Source organism: Oncorhynchus mykiss, chromosome 1 (assembly GCF_013265735.2).
Source record: "Oncorhynchus mykiss isolate Arlee chromosome 1, USDA_OmykA_1.1, whole genome shotgun sequence".
Lineage (NCBI taxonomy): Eukaryota > Metazoa > Chordata > Actinopteri > Salmoniformes > Salmonidae > Oncorhynchus > Oncorhynchus mykiss.
Genome location: NC_048565.1, coordinates 73,727,338 through 73,745,034, shown reverse-complemented (window position 1 = coordinate 73,745,034; position 17,697 = coordinate 73,727,338). Strand labels below are relative to the sequence as shown.

Sequence of the window (17,697 nt, the reverse complement as noted above, 5' to 3'; positions counted from 1 at the left end):
GCACTTCTATGTGAGTGCTGATCAATATAGAGAGAAATTGGGTGACTTGTCTTACCTGACTTGCGTTTGGTGGATCCCCCATAGTCCCTGCAAAAAAAACAACACCAGAGAGTCATGGTCAGTGTTGTGACAGGGAGCCAGGCCAGAGCAGGAGCATGCTGTCCTACAGAGGACTCTGTACACTACCAGCCAAACCCTCATTAAGAATGCACACACACAGACAGGCACCCCACATGGAGCATGTCAGAGAGAGGGAGAAAGATTGAGGGAGAGGGAGGGACAGAGAGGGAGAAAGAAGGAGAGAGAGAGACTAGTCTGTGGCAACCTAAATGCCAGAACTGGACAAGAACCTGACACCCTCAGCAGACAGGGGGACAAACACCTACCTGGTGGTGACAGCATTCCCTCCCCCATATGCCCCTCTTGGCACAACTACGACATAACCAACAAAAACAGGTCACAACTCCTGCAGCTCTGTTACACACTGGGTATGTAGATAGTCAATGGTAGGCTTCGAGAGGACTCCTATGGTAGGTACACCTATAGCTCATCTCTTGGCAGTAGTACTGTAGACTACTTTATCACTGACCTCAACCCAGAGTCTCTCAGAGTGTTCACAGTCAGCCCACTGACACCCCTATCAGATCACAGCAAAATCACAGTATACTTGAACAGAGCATTACTCAATCATGAGGCATCAAAGCCAAAGGAACTAAAAAATATTAAGAAATGCTATAGATGGAAGGAAAGTAGTGTGAAAACCTACCAAAAAACAATCAAGCAACAACAAATTCTATCCCTTTTAGACAACTTCCTGGACAAAACGTTCCACTGTAACAGTGAAGGTGTAAACTTGGCAGAAGAAAACCTAAAACATTACATTTGACCTTTCAGCTTCCCTATCAAATCTAAACATTTCAAACAGAAAACCTTAGAAAATTAACAAACAATTTTAAGGGAAGGCCCTAAAAATTGTCAAAGACAAATTGTCAGCCACCCTAGTCATAGAATGCTCTCGATGCTACCGCAAGGCAAGCGGTACAAGAGCGCCAAGTCTAGGGCCATGATTCCTGAACAGCAAATTCAATGGCTACACAGAACATTTGCATTGATCCCCCCCTTTTTACGCTTCTGCTACTCTCTGTTTATTATCTATGCATACTCACTTTAACTCTACCTACATGTATACTACCTTTCAAAAGTTTAGGGTCATTGGGAAATGTCCTTGTTTTTGAAAGAAAAGCATAATTTTTTTGTCCATTAAAATAACATAAACTTGATCAGAAATACAGTGTAGACATTGTTAATATTGTAAATGACTATTGTAGCTGAAAACAGCTATTATTTGTCATTTTTATTTTTTACTTATCTATTTTTTTTACTTAACCAACAATGCAGTTAAGAAAAATAAGTGTTAAGGGCTTGTAAGTAAGCATTTCACTGTAAATGTTAACACCTGTATTGGGCCGATGTGACAAAAAAACATTTGATTTGATAAAAATTTGAACAATGACAAAATTATTTATCATTTAATGGTTTGTTAAACAAATGAGGAGATGGGAGAGGCAGGACTTGCAGCGCAATCTGCGTCAAAAATAGAACTGACTTCTATTTTAGCCCTTGGCAACGCAGATGCTCCTTGACGCGCGTGAGCAGTGTGGGGTGCAATAATTGAATAACATAGATTTCTACATTTATTTTGCAACGCTCGCGCACTTGACGTGAGTGGTGTAGTCAGCCTGTTAGAGACCCAGAAAACCTGAGCCTACACCTTCACTATGGTGAATCACTAAAACAATACAGGAATAAACTACAGAAAAAGAAGGAACAACACGTCAGAAATCAGCTCAATGTAATTGAAGAATCATAGACCAACCACTTCTGGGAAAATTGGAACAACAACACGACAAAACAGAGATGCTTGTTCTAGGTTCCAAGAAACAAAAGAGATCTTCTTTTGAATCTGACAATTAATCTTAATGGTTGTACAGTCGTCTCAAATAAAACTGTGAAGGACCTCGGCGTTACTCTGGACCCTGATCTCTCTTTTGACGAACATATCAAGACTGTTTCAAGGACAGCTTTTTTCCATCTGCGTAACGTTGCAAAAATGAGAAGTTTCTATCCAAAAATGATGCAGAAAATGTAATCCATGCTTTTGTTACTTCTAGGTTAGACTACTGCAATGCTCTACTTTCCGGCTAACTGGATAAAGCACTAAATATACTTCAGTTAGCTGCTAGAATCCTGACTAGAACCCAAAAATGTGATCATATTACTCCAGTGCTAGCCTCCCGACACTGGCTTCCTGTCAAGGCAAGGGCTGATTTCAAGGTTTTACTGCTAACCTACAAAGCATTACATGGGCTTGCTCCTACCCATCTCTCTGATTTGGTCCTGCCGTACATACCTACACGTACGCTACGGTCACAAGATGCATGGTGGCAAAGTAAATACAATATAGCAAGTAAAACACTGGAATGGTAGATTTGCAGTGGAAGAATGTGCAAAGTAGAAATAAAAATTATGGGGTGCAACGGATCAAAATAAATTAAATACAGTAGGGAAAGAGGTAGTTGTTTGGGCTAAATTATAGGTGGGCTATGTACATGTGCAGTAATCTGTGAGCTGCTCTGACAATTGGTGCTTAAAGCTAGTGAGGGAGATAAGTGTTTCCAGTTTCAGAGATTTTTGTAGTTCGTTCCAGTCATTGGCAGCAGAGAACTGGAAGGAGAGAAATAATTGGTTTTGGGGGTGACTAGAGAGATATACCTGCTGGAGCGTGTGCTACAGGTGGGAGATGCTATGGTGACCAGCGAGCTGAGATAAGGGGGGACTTTACCTAGCAGGGTCTTGTAGATGACATGGAGCCAGTGGGTTTGGCGACGAGTATGAAGCGAGGGCCAGCCAACGAGAGCGTACAGGTCGCAATGGTGGGTAGTATATGGGGCTTTGGTGACAAAACGGATTGCACTGTGATAGACTGCATCCAATTTGTTGAGTAGGGTATTGGAGGCTATTTTGTAAATGACATCGCCAAAGTCGAGGATTGGTAGGATGGTCAGTTTTACAAGGGTATGTTTGGCAGCATGAGTGAAGGATGCTTTGTTGCGAAATAGGAAGCCAATTCTAGATTTAACTTTGGATTGGAGATGTTTGACATGGGTCTGGAAGGAGAGTTTACAGTCTAACCAGACACCTAAGTATTTGTAGTTGTCCACGTATTCTAAGTCAGAGCCGTCCAGAGTAGTGATGTTGGACAGGCGGGCAGGTGCAGGTAGCGATCGGTTGAAGAACATGCATTTAGTTTTACTTGTATTTAAGAGCAATTGGAGGCCACGGAAGGAGAGTTGTATGGCATTGAAGCTTGCCTGGAGGGTTGTTAACACAGTGTCCAAAGAAGGGCCAGAAGTATACAGAATGGTATCATCTGCGTAGAGGTGGATCAGAGACTCACCAGCAGCAAGAGCGACCCCATTGATGTATACAGAGAAGAAGGTCGGTCCAAGAATTGAACCCTGTGACACCCCCATAGAGACTGCCAGAGGTCCGGACAGCACTATCCTATTTGACACACTGAACTCTATCAGAGAAGTAGTTGGTGAACCAGGCAAGGCAATCATTTGAGAAACCAAGGCTGTTGAGTCTGCCGATGAGGATGTGGTGATTGACAGAGTCGAAAGCCTTGGCCAGATCAATGAATACGGCTGCACCGTAATGTTTCTTATCGATGGCGGTTAAGATATCGTTTAGGACCTTGAGCGTGGCTGAGGTGCACCCATGACCAGCTCTGTAACCAGATTGCATAGCAGAGAAGGTATGGTGAGATTCGAAATGGTCGGTAATCTGTTTGTTGACTTGGCTTTCGAAGACCTTAGAAAGGCATGGTAGGATAGATATAGGTCTGTAGCAGTTTAGGTCAAGAGTGTCCCCCCCTTTGAAGAGGGGGATGACCGCAGCTGCTTTCCAATGTTTGGGAATCTCAGACGACACGAAAGAGAGGTTGAACAGGCTAGTAATAGGGGTGGCAACAATTTCGGCAGATAATTTTAGAAAGAAAGGGTCCAGATTGTCTAGCCCGGCTGATTTGTAGGGGTCCAGATTTTGCAGCTCTTTCAGAACATCAGCTGAACGGATTTGGGAGAAGGAGGAATGGGGAAGGCCTGGCCTGGCCGGTTCCCCTCTTTCCACTGGGATTCTCTGCCTCTAACCCTATTACAGGGGCTGAGTCACTGGCTTACTGGTGCTCTTTCATGCCATCCCTAGGAGGGGTGCGTCACTTGAGTGGGTTGAGTCACTGATGTGATCTTCCTGTCTGGGTTGGCGCCCCCCCTTGGGTTGTGCCGTGGCGGAGATCTTTGTGGGCTATACTCGGCCTTGTCTCAGGATGGTAAGTTGGTGGTTGAAGATATCCCTCTAGTGGTGTGGGGGCTGTGCTTTGGCAAAGTGGGTGGGGTTATATCCTTCCTGTTTGGCCCTGTCCGGGGGTATCATCGGATGGGGCCACAGTGTCTCCTGACCCCTCCTGTCTCAGCCTCCAGTATTTATGCTGCAGTAGTTTATGTGTCGGGGGGATAGGGTCAGTTTGTTTTATCTGGTGTACTTCTCCTGTCTTATCCGGTGTCCTGTGTGAATTTAAGTATGCTCTCTCTAATTCTCTCTCCCTCTCTTTCTTGGAGAACCTGAGCCCTAGGACCATGCCTCAGGACTACCTGGCATGATGACTCCTTGCTGTCCCCAGTCCACCTGTTCACCGGACGTACTACCTGTCCCAGACCTATTATTTGACCATGCTGGTCATTTATGAACACTTGAAAATCTTGGCCATGTTCTGTTATAATCTCCACCCGGCACAGCCAGAAGAGGACTGGCCACCCCACAGCCTGGTTCCTCTCTAGGTTTCTTCCTAGGTTTTTGACTTTCTAGGGAGTTTTTCCTAGCCACCGTGCTTCTACACCTGCATTGTTTGCTGTTTGGGGTTTTAGGCTGGGTTTCTGTACAGCACTTTGAGATATCAGCTGATGTACGAAGGGCTATATAAATACATTTGATTTGAAGAGTTATCTATCTATCTATCTATCTATCTATCTATCTATCTATCTATCTATCTAAAATGAAGATGTATAGGTAAATCTCTTCTCCAATCTTTTTTGGCCCTATAACAAAGAACAAACAACAGAAACCGATACATGATCAAATACAAATCTTAGAATCAACTTTTAAAGACTACCAGAACCCACTGGATTCTCCAATTACATTGAATGAACTACAGGACAAAATACAAACCCTCCAACCCAAAAAAGCCTGTGGTATAATTACTTGACACATTGGAAAGAATTATCAAAAAAACTGAGCAAACTAGAATGCTATTTGGCCCTAAACAGAGAGTACACAGAGGCAGAATACCTGACCACTGTGACTGACTCAAACTTAAGGAAAGCTTTGACTATGTACAGACTCAGTGAGCATAGCCTTGCTATTGCGAAAGGCTGCCGTAGGCAGACCTGGCTCTCAAGAGAAGACAGGCTATGTGCACACTGCCCACAAAAAGAGGTGGAGACTGAGCTGCACTTCCTAATCTCCTGCCAAATGTATGACCATAGAGACACATATTTCCCTCAGATTACACAGATCCACAAAGAATTCAAAAAACAAATCAAATGTAGATAAACTCACATATCTACTGGGTGAAAAACCACTGTGTGCTATCACAGCAGCAAGATTTGTGGCCTGTTGCCACAAGAAAAGGGCAACCAGTGAAGAACAAACACCATTGTAAATACAACCCATCTATGCTTATTTATTTTCCCTTTTGTATTTTAACTATTTGCACATAATGACAGTTGAAATGTCTTTATTCTTTTGGAACTTTTGTGAGTGTAATGTTTAATGTTAATTGTTATTGTTTATTTCAGTTTTGCTTATTATCTACTTCACTTGCTTTGGCAATGTTAACATATGTTTCCCATGCCAATAAAGTCCTTAAATTGAAATTGAGAGGGAGAACAAGGGAGAGACAGAGGGAGAGATTGCTGTGTGTACAGTATGTGAAAGTGAGAGAGAGTGACAGAGTGAGTGAGTGATTGTTGATTTGCATCTGTTTATTGGTGGAGCATGTGTGTGTGTGTGTGTATGTTGTGCATGTGTGTGCATGCGTACTGCAGTTTGGAAATGGCAGTTTGCAGGTTTTCATTAGGTTAACCTCAGACTGAACAGTGTGTGTTGAAAGACTGAAGGTCAATGTGAATGCAAACACAGACAGCTGTTTAGTGAGGCCAGCAGCAGGACTACAACAATGTACAATTTGGTCAAACAATTCCATAAGTTGTGTTTATCAACCTCAAGAAAATGTAGGTTATGATCAGCTGCTGAAGTTAATAAACTGTTTTGGTGAATGTAGAAATTATAACCCTTTATAAAAGTATCCAATCCTGACATGTTATTACCTAAAGTAAAATACTGTACCACGGTATCCACTATGAATGTTAAAATAGTCATTGACTCGACAAGCATTGTCAGAACACAGAGCCTATTCTTTGTTTGAACTCAATGAGGTCTTTCTTAAGCTGTCAAGAGTTGCCATTGTGACATGATAGGCCTTTGGGTAGTGTGATATGCCCAGCTGATTCTTAAAGTCATAGTAGTGGCCATTTTAACTATGATAAATGGATCTATATGACAAAATATCAGTGAAGCGACATCAAACCCGCTTAATGAAATACAGTATTACGACCGTTACTTGTTGCCTGAACTGTACTTAATATATTAAACCTAGAAATAAAACTGAACTGGAACAATTTAATAGCGCTATCACAACAAACTCCAACAAACGTCCCTATTCCTTCAGCCAATGGAACATTTTAAGAACAGTACCTCTAAATATTCAGAATAATTTTCTGAAACAAACTCAACTAGGCAGAGTCCTCTTGGTGCCTCAAGAGACATGTAAATAGTTAATTTTTCACTTCATGAAAAACAGACTCATTAAATCTTACCTCATTTTGAAATAACAAGGTAATCAGATTAACAGACACTTCCATTTAACTATTACATGGATCTAGCATACGTACACTGCCATTCAAATGTTTGGGGGTCACTGAGAATTGTCCTAGTTTATGAGAGAAAAGCACATTTTTTTTGTCCATTAAAATAACATTACATTGATCAGAAATACAGTGTTGACCGTGTTAATGTTGTAAATGACTATTGGAGCTGGAAACGTCAGATTTTTTTATGGAATATCTACATAAGCGTACAGAGGCCCATTATCAGAAACCATCACTCATGTGTTCCAATGGCACGTTGTGTCAGCTAATACATGTTTATCATTTTAAAAGGCTAATTGATCATTAGAAAACCCTTTTGCAATTATGTTAGTACAGCTGAAAACTGTTGTACTTATTAAAGAAGCAATAAAACTGGCCTTCTTTAGACTAGTCAAGAAACTGGAGCATCAGCATTTGTGGGTTCGAATACAGACTCAAAATGGCCAGAAGCAAATAACTTTCTTCTGAAACTCTATTCTTGTTCTGAGAAATGAATGCTATTCCATGTGAGAAATTACCAAGAAACGGAAGATCTCGTACAACGCTGTGTACTACTCCCTTCACAGAAAAGTGCAAACTGTCTCTAACCAGAATAGAAAGAGGAGTGGGAGGCCCCGGTGCACAACTGAGCAAGAGGACAAGTACATTAGAGTGTCTAGTTTGAGAAACAGACACCTCACAAGTCCTCAACTGGCAGCTTCATTAAATATTACCCGCAAAACATCAATCTCAACGTCAACAGTGAAGTGGCGACTACGGGATGGTGGCCTTCTAGTTGAGGACTTGAGGCGTTGGTTTCTCAAACTAGACACTAGACACATAACCTTATATCCTGCTCCTTTTGATTCCTAGCCAACATACTAAGACTTGAACTGTATCAAAAATGAACAATAGTTTTTGGGAACACTTTACTAAAGTTTATCCTGACTTGTGAACATGAAAACATGTACTGACTGTATATGGAACTAGGCAAGTGCTTATTAGTATCTCATTAATAGGTTATTCATCATTTGTAAGTTGAGGTAGTTGATGTAGTTAAGGTTATAGTAAGCAACCATCGGGTCCAGTTTTACACCTACCTTAAACACAAACCCTATCCCTTAACATACACACCAATAATCATTACACCACTTCAGCCAATTCTTTGCTGAGGGCCAGTCAGGAGAATAGAGCTGTTATATTGGACGGTTGGACCTCTGGCCTCTGGATCTAGCTATTTATGGTCCTGGGCCGTAGTGGCATATGAAACGCATTACCATGGAGGACTGGGTGGGGTAGAGGGGCTGGGGAGCGTTAAGGGCTAGAGTGGGGGGGGGGGGGGGGCTGGATCAGCCAGGCTAGCAAGTGACTAGTACCTCAGAGATGGAATAATACACTTCCCAGGAGAAGAATGCATATGCACTCTGGCTCAACCCACTGCTACCAATAGTAAAATCTAATAGATGTGGGGATGGTAAGGGGAGAAAATACGTCCAAACACTATTAAAATGTTTAAGATGGTGTGTTATTGCTTTCTGCTTTGATGTTAACCTTTTGCTGACTGGAAAGTGTCTGTCTTCACACACACACACACACATGCATATTCACACAAATGCAGTGCATTCGGAAAGTATTCAGATCCCTTCACTTTTTCCACATTTTGTTACGTTACAGCCTTATTCAAAAAATGTGTTCAATCGTTTTTTTCCCCTCATCAATCTACATACAATACCCCATAATGACAAAGCAAAAACAGGTTTTTAGAAATGTTTGTTGATTTATTACAAATAAAAACCAGAAATATGATATTTACATAAGTATTCAGATCTTTTACTCAGTACTTTGTTGAAGCACCTTTGGCAGCGATTGCAGCCTTGAGTCTTCTTGAGTATGATGCTACACGCTTCGCACACTTGTATTTTGGGAGTTTCTCCCATTCTTCTCCTCTCAAGAGGAGAAGGTCAGATTGGATGGGGAGCGTTGCTGCACAGCTATTTTCAGGTCTCTCCAGAGATGTTTGATCAGGTTCAAGTCCAGGCTCTGAATGGGCCACTCAAGGACATTTAGAGACTTGTCCTGAAATATATCCTGCATTGTCTTGGCTGTGTGCTTAGGGTCATTGTCCTATTGGAAGGTGAACCTTTGCCCCCAGTCTGAAGTCTTGAGCGCTCTGGAGCAGGTTTTCATCAAGGATCTCTCTCTGTACTTTGCTCTGTTCATCTTTGCCTCGATCCTGACTAGTCTCCCAGTCCCTGCAGCTAAAAAACATCCCCACAGCATGATGCTGCCGCCACAATGCTTCAACATAGGGATGGTGCTAGGTTTCTTCCAGATGTGACACTTGGCATTCAGGCCAAAGAGTTCATTGGTTTCATCAGACAGGAGAATCTTGTTTCTCATGGTCTGAGAGTCTTTAGATGTCCTTTGGCAAACTCCAAGTGGGCGTTCATGTGCCTTTTACTGAGGAGTGGCTTCCGTCTGGCCACTCTACTATAAAGGCCTGATTGGTGGAGTGTTGCAGAGATGGTTGTCTTTCTGGAAGGTTCTCCCATCGCCACAGAGGAACTCTGTAGCTCTGTCAGAGTGACCATCGGGTTCTTGGTCACCTCCCTGACCAAGGCCCTGCTCCCCCTATTGCTCAGTTTGGCCGGGCGGCCAACTCTAGGAAGAGTCTTGGTGGTTCCAAACATATTCCATTTAAGAATTATGGAGTCACTGTGTTATTTGAGACGTTCAATGCTGCAGACCTTTTCTGGTAATCTTCCCCAGATCTGTGCCTCGACATAATCCTGTCTCTGAGCTCTACGGAAACTTTCTTCGGCCTCATGGCTTGGTTTTTGCTCTGACATGCACTATCAACTGTGGGACCTTATATAGACAAGTGTGTGCCTTTCCAAATCATGTCAAATTAAATTAATTTACCACTGATGGACTCCAATCAAGTTGTAGAAACATCTCAAGGATGATCAATGGAAACAGGATGCACCTGAGCTCAATTTCAAGTCTCATAGCAAATGGTCTGAATACCTAAATATGGTATCTGTTTTACATTTTTAATACATTTGCAAAAATTTCTAAAAACCTGCTTTTGCTTTGACAGTTTGGGGTAGTGTGTGCCGATTGCTGAGGGTCTTTTTATTTTTTAAATCCATTTTAGAATAAGGCTGTTGACTAACAAAATGTGGAAAAAGTCAAGGGGTCTGAATACTTTCCGAAGACACTGTACAGTACATACATATACAAGAACAAAACAATCACTCTCACACACACTCTCTCCCTAATACACACCCTCACACACAGAAACATTCACTGCATGGGTGGGGGAGTTTTGAATATACCATTGCATCTGAATCCGCGAGGGCCCATCCTGAGCCAGAGTTGAGAATAACCAGCTGTTTGTGTGCAACTGCAGCTCAGTCTTTGTAGGTGGGCCTATTAGACATGGAATGTGAAATATTAGGCTTTTGCACACAGTTTTTAACCAGTTGGGTTTCATCCAAGAGACAGAGTCTGCTCGAGGTATACACTAAACAAATACTGCTGTCCGTAACCTTAGTCTGTCCCCTGCATGCGTTACCCCTGGTCCGTGGTCAAAAGACATTGAACAGGAAGTCATTACAGGCCTAATCAAGAGTTGACCTGCCCACAGAATCATGCAGTGTGTGCACTTGTGGGAGGAGGGAGATGACAAGCGCATGGATACATCCATTGGGTGATCATCCTTGGATAGCAGTGGGAATCAGGTCAGATATAGAGAATGCTGTTTTGACCCTATGTCAACTACTAATGATATATCTCGTGGTGATTTAATAACATGACACGGGTTTTATGTTGTTGTTGTTTATACAGCATCTCCAAGGGGTAGGTTGTGTTTCTGGTTCATGTGTGTGTGTGCTTGTGCGGGATATGCATGCAACTGACATGCAAAAGCACTTCTTCTGATTAAATCTACTGAACCTTATGTGCTCTCTCTCTCTCACAAACACACACACACACACACACACTGTACTCCGTTCTCCATCCTGTCCCGAGGTACAGAGTCAATGACAACCTAGTTTCCAATTTAGTAAAAGCCCCTAGACAATGGAGCTCCTGGATCCATGTCAGTGAAGGTAAATAGCACGATGGTTAGATTAGTTTGTTGGCTAATCAGAAGCCAGCATATTTGCTTTTTGGCCTACATTTGTCCAAAATAGTTTGTTTCAGTACAATATCTATCATCTTATCTTTTGAGATGAAAACTCTATGCATAATTCAATCTATTTTGTTACCGTAAAACCCTTGTTCAGAAACATATCGGTGGCTCCCTCTTGTGATAGTAAAGGTATTGTATTTCTGGTTTCTGTATACTGCTTGAGTGGTGGAATGAGGTTCCTGAGAAAATAGAGGGCAGTGGAGGGAAGGCAATTGTAACTGTCAAGATGCTTTCCGTCTGAGAAATGAGCACACATGACTTCAACAAACAAACTACTTGTCAGGCAACAAGTCACATCAGGTTGTTTCCTTCATACTTACCTTCATACAATACACAATTTGACAATGAGTCCCATGGTCTGACTATTGACAGAGAGCAAACCAAGGACTGTCAGGTCAGACCAAAAGAAGCGGGACTAAGTCTGAATCTATTTATTGTCCGCTCATGAAGCCAATATACAGGTAACTGCCAAAATAATGGAACTTCTTGAGTAAAGTATATTGAAAGCAGGTGCTTCCACACAGTTGTGGTTCCTGAGTTAATTAAGCAATTAACATCCCATAACGCTAACACTTCTGCTAAACTACACACGTTGTCTTCCTTTTGCCGTCAACGTGACATTCTACCTGCTACACAGAAACCAACCAAAATCTAAAATAAATTCTCATTATTTCCATTCACAAAGATTAACGCATGTGTCAGCCATCGAGAACTGAACCTCAGCAATTCTTGAGCATGGACGCTGCCATTGGACACATGACTTCAACAAACGAGCAGTATAGCAGCTTTAATTGATTTCAAAGGAAGAATTCCCTTAACAGCTGATTGCAATGCCGGACGCCCGATGGCTGCAGTGTAGCAGGGCCGTTAGGGTCATGTATAAAAATGCTGTGCAGGCCATTATTTTTGCTAGCAAGACTATGCCCCCATAGGATGACAATGCCCCCTCCACAGGGCAAGAGTGGTCACTGAATGGTTTGATGAGCATGAAAACGATGTAAACCACATGCCATGGCTGTCTCAGTCACCAGATCTCAAGCCAATTCTGGAGCGGGGGCTGAGACAGCGTTTTCCACCACCATCAACAAAGCACCAAATGATGGAATTTATCATAAAAGAATGGTGTCGCATCCCTCCAATAGGGTTCCAGACACTTGTAGAATCTATGCCAAGGTGCATTGAAGCTGTTCTGGCTCGTGTTGCCCAACGTCCTTTAAGAGACTTTATGTTGGTGTTTCCTTTATTTTGGCAGTTGCCTGTGCATTCTCTACCAACTACATAATAAGAACAATCTTCTTTGGTTGTCATAGAGGGATTTTAACATTGACTGTAATGTGACAGACAACATGGGGCCATGAGGGAGCCATAGATCAGTAGAGCAGAACTCTCTCTCTCTGAACTATAACCCAGGAGCAGGCCGGGATCTGGGTGGTATGGAGGGGCTCCGCTGACAACCATCCTGCCTTTACTCCAAACTGATTATGGGAAAGCTGTGGTGGGCTATCTGTGGGATTGAAGAAGGATTATACTTTTTGAAGTGGGATTATCGTGTGAGTGCGTGTGTGTGTGTGGAGGGTAGCTGTCGTAGGTGGAGACCACCATGAAGAATACCAAGAGAATAATTGGTTGAGGCAGCGAAGATACATCTGAATGCTGTTAAACATATTTGAGGCAATTCACAGTTAAACAAATGCCAACATCTTTGGCATTTGCTGCAAAGTTAAATGTCAGCTTTTACTGCACATTTTCCAAGAAAGGAAAATGAGCTGAACTAAAATTAACTAGATGACCTCAAGGAGGTGAGAAAAAAATAACTAAATGCAGATGTAAGTTTCCAATGATCAAATGTCCATTGACACCAAGTACCTAAGCCTACTGGTATAGATCTGAGGATGAATAGGGCTGGCACAATTACCATATTACCGTGTAACCGACGGTTATGGATGAAGATCGCCATGACTAACGTCATAACCGTTTTTAAGGAGCGAACAGCTGACCGAAGATGTGACGGTAACGTACTCCTAACAACGTGATGAAACCTTGTTGATCCTTGCTGAAACAAGCAAGGTGTTGCAGCAAATAAGTCTTTGGTTGCCTAAGCAATGGCCCTCTCCCTGCAGCAGCAGCACACATAGAAATATAATTAATAAAAACAGGCTTGGGAACTTCTAACCCTGGCAATTTGACTGGTAAACCTATGGATACACTTGCAATGTTTCCACTGTAATGTAGAATGTTTATTCAAATTATGTTAACTGACGTGGCTCATGCAATGGAATATATTTTTGTAATGTCAGTTGAGTTGAATCAACAAATCACAGCAAATATTGATGGGTACACTTCCTGCTTTTACTTCTTTCTTTTACCTCTTGCTTTGTACCTAAGGGTACACTCACAATGGCCACCAGTCCACCCATTATTCCTTAATTGACTTGAAATGTGGACCTCCGTTCTAGTCATTCTTTTATTTTTTTAAATTGATTTTTTAACTTTTATTTAACCAGGAAGGGCTCATTGAGATTAAAATCTCTTTTTCAAGAGCGCCCTGGCCAAGATAGGCAGCACCAAGTCATTACAAAAAAAAAATTACAGACAGACAACATGAAAAACTACAAGTAATCTAGTAAAAACCATTGAATTCACAAGAGTATAAAACAGCAAATTAAAAATATTGACAGGTCAGGGAATCAGCCTCAAAATCCTTCATCGGTGATTTAAAAACACCATATCGGGACAAGTTCTTCCAGTTTAAAAGTATTTTGTAAGGTGTTCCAAGACGATGGCGCAGAGTACATAAAAGCCCTTTTACCAAATTCAGTTCAGACATTTGGAACAGTTAGCAGGATAAAGTCCAGCGAACGAAGAGAGTACCCACCCCATTTCTGAACAATAAAAATGCACAAATAAAAAGGTAGGCTTTGTAAATAAAAGTATACCAGTGACTGAGCCTACGAGTGACTAGAGAAGGCCAGCCAACCCTGGTATACAAAGTGCAGTGGTTCTATTCTATTTCTATGGCAGCACATGCAGCAACTAGCGGAGGAGAGGAGAAATATATAAATTAATAACCAATCAAAAAAAATCATATTCGACCGGTTATTATGGTGACTGTGGTCATGTGGCTAGCCAATAACCGTCATCCAAAATTCCATGACCGTCACAGCCCTAAGGATGATCAATTAATTATAGTAATGCCTTGTCTGACCTGAGACCTGAACTTAACCTCCCTCTCATAATACCATTGAACAAAAAGCTCTGCGCTAGGATCAGGTGTCACCTCCCATGTATCATCATTAATAAAACACCAGTGCCTTGCTGACCATCCGTCATCTATGTGACATGAGGTCACTTGGAGATCAAAACATGTCAGCGTGGGTGAGAGACATCTGCACCAGCTGCTAGCACACTGACACACACACATTACACATATACTTGGTATAATCATACTCATGCAAATGAACTACTAGTACATAGTAACCTAAATGAAACATGTGTGTTGTTGTACTACTGTAACAAGTCCACTTGGGGGCAGTGTTTGATACATTACAGTACAGCTGAAAAGTACAACATGAAGAACCGGTAATTAGCCCCAAACAGTAAAGACAGAAATGGATAAATAGCCACACTATAAAACATTACAATATGTGGGATAACCATGTATTATTATAATAAGTTAAACTCACTCTTTAGGAGGGTTAAGGTCCTCAGCCTTGGTTTCAAAGAACCTCAGCACCTCCTCACTCTGGGAGATCTGGTTAGGGAGCCTCATCAGGGCCTGTAGGGAGAGAGGGAAGGAGATGGAAAAGATTATAATTGTGAAATAGTATAATGCTCATTCACAATACTTCATGGAACATCATCAAGACAACGTTATCAGCTAATGTGGTCACATGTACCCTGGATTTCATCGACTGACTGACTCCATATGTGGAAGCCTGCCATTACATCACAAAAGGACTGTGTGTGTGTTCCTGTATAGTACGGATGTGGACGGCACAGTTTACACTTCAGTAAGGCCCTGTTACTCAGCAGTGGAGAGGATAAAGGGGAAGGAAGAGGGATCAGAACCCGGAGCAGGGATAACACAGAGGAAAACAGATGGAGGACGATAACTACCACAATCCTCTCTGACAGGACTACATCTTTGTCTGCTTTGAAAACGACTTCTACTGTTTGTATACACAATTAACAGATGTATATGATAGACATAGGTGCATACAGTATTTATATTATACTGTAAAACAGATCATTTTAGAACATTACATTTTTTTTACTTTGGGTCACAAGAATCTACATTCAGCTCACAAGACAAGTTTCAGTTTTTTTCCACAATAAATAGGTGCGATTACAGCCCCACTTGGCAAGCCACCAAGTATCCCAGATCCCAGAAAGCCTGAAACAAATGAGGTTAGGTGGCTAGCTGTATTCATTTCTCCTTCTCAATTGCTGAATCATTCTGTTCTACAGATGCTGTGTTTGACCTGTGTGCCCCTATTTCCCTCCTTTCCTATATAAACCCACTACGTGGAAGGAAATGACATAAGAGAAGATAGAGCAGGACTTTCCTGTGGATGCTGGTGGAGGAGATAGCTTCTGAGGCCTGTCTCTACCACAGCAAACATGCTACAAAGACATTCAATCTAAACCATTTCTTGAAATGACTGGACTGTGTGAGATGAGGCTCCTTAGAAGGTTATGAGTAATAGATAGACCTCTTGCCATACATTAACGGGATACTTGGGAATGAGACCCTTTATCTACTTCCGTGGATACCATTTTTCTGTATCTGTCCAGTATGAAGGAAGTTAGAGAGTTTCTCCAGCCAATGCTAACTACTGTTAGCGCAATGACTGGAAGTCTATGGGTACCCTAATGCTAGTTAGCATTGGCTCGAGAAACTACCTCTAACTTCCTTCATACTGGACAGAGTTATAAAAATGGTATCCATGACTACAGCTGACTCTGGGGAAGTATATAAAGGGCGTCACTGCCAAAATCCCGAAGCATCCCTTTAAAGCAGCAAACAGTGCATCATCAATTACTGTGAAGAAAAAAACGTGATAATTTGTTCTTACTCTGCAGTAGTCATCAAGATGCTTCAACCTTTTCACAGCCACGTCTCTGACTTGACTTCGCCGAAATAAAACTTTACCTGTAAAAAAGACTTTGCACTTTGAGTTGTCATTGAATGTGCTGTTTCTAAAAGCTACCACCAGGTGGCATGACATTAGCACAGACCCAAGCGTTCAGCAGTGGACCTTAAGAAAAAAGGTCTGGCCTATTATGTAGTAGGCCTATTCTAAATAGTATGTAGTACTCAAGACAACATTTCATGAAAAAGACCAATGTCAAATATGTGTGGGAAATGTGTGTGTGTGTGTATCTGTCTTTCTGTTACCCTGTCTGTCTGTGATAACAGTAAGAGGACTGTTTCTTTTCGAGTGACTAAGTGCACAGAGCCAACTCCCTGGCTAGGTTTTACAAGGCAGTGTAAACAACACTATCCAGACGTTTGGGAGCGGTGCAGCTCTCTGACAATGGCACTCTTCACTCCTTTGGGGCATGCTGAGGTTATCAGATTAGAGAGATTCTCTCTACCAGCCTCCCACTGCCATACCACAACCACAACACAGCCTTATTCACCCAGCTGGAACAGTGGAAAGAATAGAAATGTGGTGTGTTACAAAATGATAGAGAAACATGTCCTTTCTGTGTGTTCTTGGGATTCATTGCATTTTGTTTCATTGTGTTGTCAAACCCCCACCTCTAAAATGCTGCTATACTGGTTGATGAGTGCAGTATGTTCTCTGTACATGTCGGCATGCTCACCTGGTAAGAAGGGAATTATTCTCTTTTTGGGGTCATTCTGCCCTCCCTCCACTGGGAACTTGTCCAGGATCTGCATCTGGAATTAAAGCGAAATAAAGGACATCTTAACTTTTGTCATATTAAACAAATGGATAACAGTTTTCAATTAATCCAGTCCTAAGTACTAAGTAGTTTTTTTATGGTCAATACTATTTCAAACTTAAATCAATTACTGGTGGCAATAAAGTATATTTGATAGCTATGTGACAAACAAAGCCATTTAGCTATCAGCAATAAATGGGAGGAAGCTCAAAATGGAGGAATCTAGATGAGATCAGGAGGAGAACCACTGGGTCATGGCCTCTTCGCGTCAGTCGACCTCCCAATTAAATGACTACAATGTGGGGTGTAATTACATAGTCTCTGAAGAGCTACTATGTACCAGACACAGGCCCACTTTCAACTGCAGACAGCCTTACATCACTCAACACAGTCATCTGAAAACACACTCACAACAACAACCCCCAGAACTCACAGTTCTGTTGCATTAGTGTAGGTAGTCTAACCACATGAAGTGTTCTAGACATGTTAAACCTACAGTTGAAGTCGGAAGTTTACATACACTTAGGTTGGAGTCATTAAAACTCATTTTTCAACCACTCCACAAAT

At 41.9% G+C, this 17,697-nt stretch overlaps 1 protein-coding gene across 2 annotated transcripts in view; it reads right to left on the bottom strand.

Annotated features, from left to right (window-relative positions):
- Positions 1-17,697, bottom strand: part of LOC110529112 (SH3 and PX domain-containing protein 2A) — a 95,335-nt gene that overhangs the window by 65,521 nt on the left and 12,117 nt on the right. For both annotated transcript variants that reach the window (XM_021611240.2, XM_021611249.2), the window contains exons 3-6: positions 17,050-17,125; positions 16,296-16,372; positions 14,904-14,995; positions 56-87 (exon numbers count right to left, since the gene is read on the bottom strand). In XM_021611240.2, the coding sequence (XP_021466915.1) occupies positions 56-87; positions 14,904-14,995; positions 16,296-16,372; positions 17,050-17,125 (277 nt within the window). The remainder of the gene's footprint in view (positions 1-55; positions 88-14,903; positions 14,996-16,295; positions 16,373-17,049; positions 17,126-17,697) is intronic.